This window comes from Trifolium pratense, linkage group LG1, assembly GCF_020283565.1.
Source record: "Trifolium pratense cultivar HEN17-A07 linkage group LG1, ARS_RC_1.1, whole genome shotgun sequence".
Taxonomy (NCBI): Eukaryota; Viridiplantae; Streptophyta; class Magnoliopsida; order Fabales; family Fabaceae; genus Trifolium; species Trifolium pratense.
This window is the reverse complement of record NC_060059.1, coordinates 13,778,763-13,782,820: the sequence shown is the minus strand read 5'-3', so window position 1 is coordinate 13,782,820 and position 4,058 is coordinate 13,778,763. Positions and strand designations below refer to the sequence as shown.

Below are 4,058 nucleotides of genomic sequence, written 5' to 3'. Positions count from 1 at the left end.
CAAATTTCCGAAATCCACCAAAAAAAATAATTTGGAATCCACCAAATTTGAGAAAATTCTATATAATTTTATTGAATCAAGACTATGCCTTCAAAACTACAATAATTTAGCTTAAATAATAGTGAAAAATAAAAATAACAAATCTTCTAAAAGATCGTAAAAATAAAAATAACAACCTTAACTAAATAAAAATAACAAATCTTTTGAAATATATAAATAAGTAATGTAGGTGAAATATAAAAAATCCGGTAAAATATTAAAGAAATCCAACATCTGCTTGTGGCGCGTTCTCTCTGTATTCGCACTCACAACTCGCAAGTAAGTTCCGGGTACTCTTCATCTTCTTCTTCCTCATATTATTCCCCATTTTCTTCATTGCTTTGTGCCTCTCGGTGTTCGATTTTGCATTCCGTGTTAATCATCAATATCACTTTTTTTTTTAATATTATAATAGTCTTTTTTTGTAGTATCGGCCGGAATTAAGGGAAAATGTTATGTTGTTTATTTTGTTTTGCGCTATGGAATTTAGGGTAAATAGAAAAATGTACAAACTTTTTTTTTTTTGGTTTACAGAAACTTTGTTTTCACATTTCGTATTTGTTGTAGTTATTTATTGTGACAAATGTGTATGGTAGATTGGTTCAGTTGTGTTTCATGCTTGATTACTGTTTACTTGCTATGCATGTTCCTGAAGATCTAAATTCGTTGTGATTGTAATTTTTTTGTATTTAAATCAACGATACACCGACACAAATATGGGCATCGGACACCATATAGACACTGACAGGGCGGTACCGATAATAATTTGACCAAAATTACATGATTTAACGTAATCATATGTGTTAGTGTTATGTCAAACATCTATGCGTGTCCGATACATATATACATCTAATTTGAGGTGTGTATTTGCTTCGTAGATTTAAATAGTTGACATGTTTATATGTTTAAACTTCTCAATGAAATTCATGTTTTATTATTCTTGAAAACTTTTAGTAATAGTGGTTTTTTGCTTATAATAGTGACCGGAGGGAGTAGTAGTTTATTTACATGTTAGTCATGTGTGATGGGATAAATAGGAGTTCAAAATAATTAAATATATGTTGGGCTTGTCAATATGGGCATGAAGGGAAATAAACAAAACATGACTTGAAAAGAAAGAAAAGGATTGGAAAGGCTTGCTTGCTGGTTAGTTACATGAGAAAAAGAGAGACTGGGTTATTTGTCTCTTTGTTGGACATATATAAAAAGGGACGCGCTGATTCACAGAAGAGTTTTTGGAATATACCCGTACAGTCCGACGAGAAACAGAAGAGAGAGACACGGAGTTTTGGGAATATAACGCGATCCTCGAGTTCCACATTCGATCTTACCGTTTTATTTTACTACTTTTACGATTCGGTACATTTGCTGAAATTATCATCACCTAGCTAGCCTAAAATTGAATTGATTGTTATGATGTTGCAATTTCTTTTGCATGAACAAATCATGTGTATATACCACCATGTTCACGATGTTATCTTTTCTGTTAGTAATGAATGATAATGTAGTGATCGATGATAGAGCCGCGGCATTACACATGGTTTCGTTCAAGTATTTCTATTTATTTTAAATTATATATTACCTATGTCTATGTGTCATTGTCGTATTTAATAGTGTTTTTGTTGGTGCTTCATGGAGTAGTGATGAGTTGGCTTACTTTTAACTTTGTTTGTTCTGTGTCAATTAGGTGGAACACAAAGTGGTGCTTGTAGAATTTGAATAGACACAAGTATCTTTGACATCAATTTACTAATGGAGTGCAACAAAGACGAGGCTGTGAGGGCTAAGCAATTGGCAGAAAGTAGAATGCAAAGGGGTCAATTTGTAGAGGCACTGCGGTTTGCTAATAAGGCCAAAAATTTGTATGCTGATGTTGATAACATTACTCAGATCCTTGCAATTTGTGAGGTTCACACTGCTGCATTGAACAAACTCTCTTGTTCTGAAATGGACTGGTATCAAATTCTTCAGACAGAAAGACTCTCTGAGGAAGCAATCATAAAGAAACAGTACAGAAAGCTTGCACTGATACTTCATCCTGATAAAAATAAATTTGCTGGTGCAGAAGCTGCTTTCAAGTTGATTGGGGAAGCCAATAGCGTGTTGAGTGACCAAGCAAAGCGGTCTTTACATGACATGAAGGTTAAAGCTCATGTGAGAGCTGCAGCACCTAAGCGTAAGGCCCCATCCCATCACTCAAATGGGAACAAATTTGCAGCGAGAACTGCAGTACCTAAAACCCCATCCCATCACTCAAATGGGAACAAATTTGCAGCGAGAACTGCAGTATCTAAGCGTAAGACCCCATCCCATCACTCAAATGGGAACAAATTTGCAGCGTCAACCCTTAAGGTGCGGGAAAAGTTAGAAAGAATAGTGCAGAAACTGCAGTCTAAAAAAGTGCAATTAAAAATTAAGAAGGGAATTATGGACCAGTTTAAGCCGCAGCAGAGAGCTAAAAGGAGAAGAAAATGGTAAGGACAAATTATGCAATTTGTTATCCAATATGAACTGTCAACTGCCACCGGCACCGCCATCTACATCATCACATGCAGTTCCAGTTGATTCATTTGAGTATGATAATTAGGAGGATGAAGAGTAGAAATTTTTATATTCACTGTGTAATAATATTTAGGATAAATTACATCTACCTCCTTTAAGGTTTTTTTAAATCTCACTTGCCTCCCTTAAATTTGCAAAAAATGCTGTATTTTACTCCTCTATTCAAACGTCTGTTAGTTTCATTTTGTGACCGTCAAACTTTCTCCCTCTAACACCAAGGAAGAAGGATTTCATCTTCCTACATACTTACTCATATGGTATTATTAAGGAATAAATTACACTTGAGAGAATCAATTCCCAATTAAATAGGATAGAAGTGGTGAATTGGTGAGAAGATAATAATTAGAATTAAAGTATAATTTTTCTGTCAAAAAAATTAAAGTATACTTTTATTTGATTTTAGTAAATTAACTACGAAAGAAAAATGGCAGAAAGTAGTTTAAGTAGAAAATAAAATTGTTGGCAAGATAGGGGTGGAAATAAAAATAATATAATTAGTGTGGTAAGAAGTTAATTGTCAAAAAATAAGGGGAAAAATAGAAATAATAAGAGATATGATGAAGATATGTGGGTTAGGATGAGATTGTTTGTTGGGAATTTGTTTGGTTAATGAGGACAAAGTGGAAGATTTCATTAGGATTTGGTTTGAGAAATTATCTGAGAGAATATAGAGATATGAATTGCTTTGTGGAAGATTTAATTGAGAAATACAATATAGAATTTTTAGTAAAATTAAGGGAGTGACAAAACTGAAATCAACAGCAGCAGCAATATCCATGTCTTTACTACCTAACTATCATGTCATATTTGAGTTTCATATCAATTTTTCTGTCGCAAATAATACAAAACACTTGGTCTGTCAAAACTAATAAAAGCAATATAAATTTGAGAAGAAGGAATGTATTTTTAGATAGATCCGAGAACAACATACAAAATGTAAATGCAAATTGTAGGTCATTTCAATCCAAGATCATTGCAAGTCTCTCCCAAGAGAAACATGTTGTTGTTGTAGTTTTGGTTGGATTTGTGGTGATGAAGATGGTAGTTGTGTTGGAGGAAGAGATGGAAAGAGTGGTTGGTGGAGGAAGAGAGATAGAAGGAAAGATTTGGTAAAATGGAAAAAAGATGAAGAATGAGAAGAAGACGAAGAAATGAAAAAGAAAAAAAGGATTGTCAATTTGGTCCTGGCCATGTCATCGGGCCATTTGGCCAGCTAATGTCTACTCAGCGAATCATGTGTCTCCAAAAATGTCATGTCATTTTTTTTGTAAAGTTAATGGCTAATTTTAACGGTAGGGACTAAAATGATTAACGGATTGAGTCGGAGACTATTTTGTATTTTTTCTTCAGTCAGAGACTAAATTGACAGCGAGTTACACATTGAGGGACTAAAATGACTATTTGCCCTTAGCTTTAAATCACCATTTTATGTCAAAAAAAATTTAAGTTGTCTTTGA

The 4,058-nt window shown here is 33.7% G+C and overlaps 1 protein-coding gene across 2 annotated transcripts; it reads left to right on the top strand.

The window, feature by feature from the left end:
- The first annotated feature begins 259 nt into the window (after window positions 1-259).
- LOC123884658 (dnaJ homolog subfamily B member 12-like) lies at window positions 260-2,777 on the top strand. 2 transcript variants are annotated; one of them, XM_045933807.1, is made up of 2 exons: window positions 260-318; window positions 1,727-2,777. In XM_045933807.1, exon 2 carries the CDS (start codon window positions 1,792-1,794, stop codon window positions 2,515-2,517), a length of 726 nt encoding a protein of 241 aa, XP_045789763.1. In that variant the 5' UTR covers window positions 260-318; window positions 1,727-1,791; the 3' UTR covers window positions 2,518-2,777. The 2 variants fall into 2 exon arrangements, with proteins under 2 accessions (XP_045789763.1, XP_045789771.1); XM_045933815.1 differs by lacking the exon at window positions 260-318 and adding an exon at window positions 993-1,398.
- The last annotated feature ends 1,281 nt before the right edge of the window (window positions 2,778-4,058 follow it).

Coding starts and splice junctions, on each gene's coding strand:
- LOC123884658 (XM_045933807.1), top strand. CDS start 1,792: ATGGAGTGCAACAAAGACGAGGCTGTGAGGGCTAAGCAATTGGCAGAA.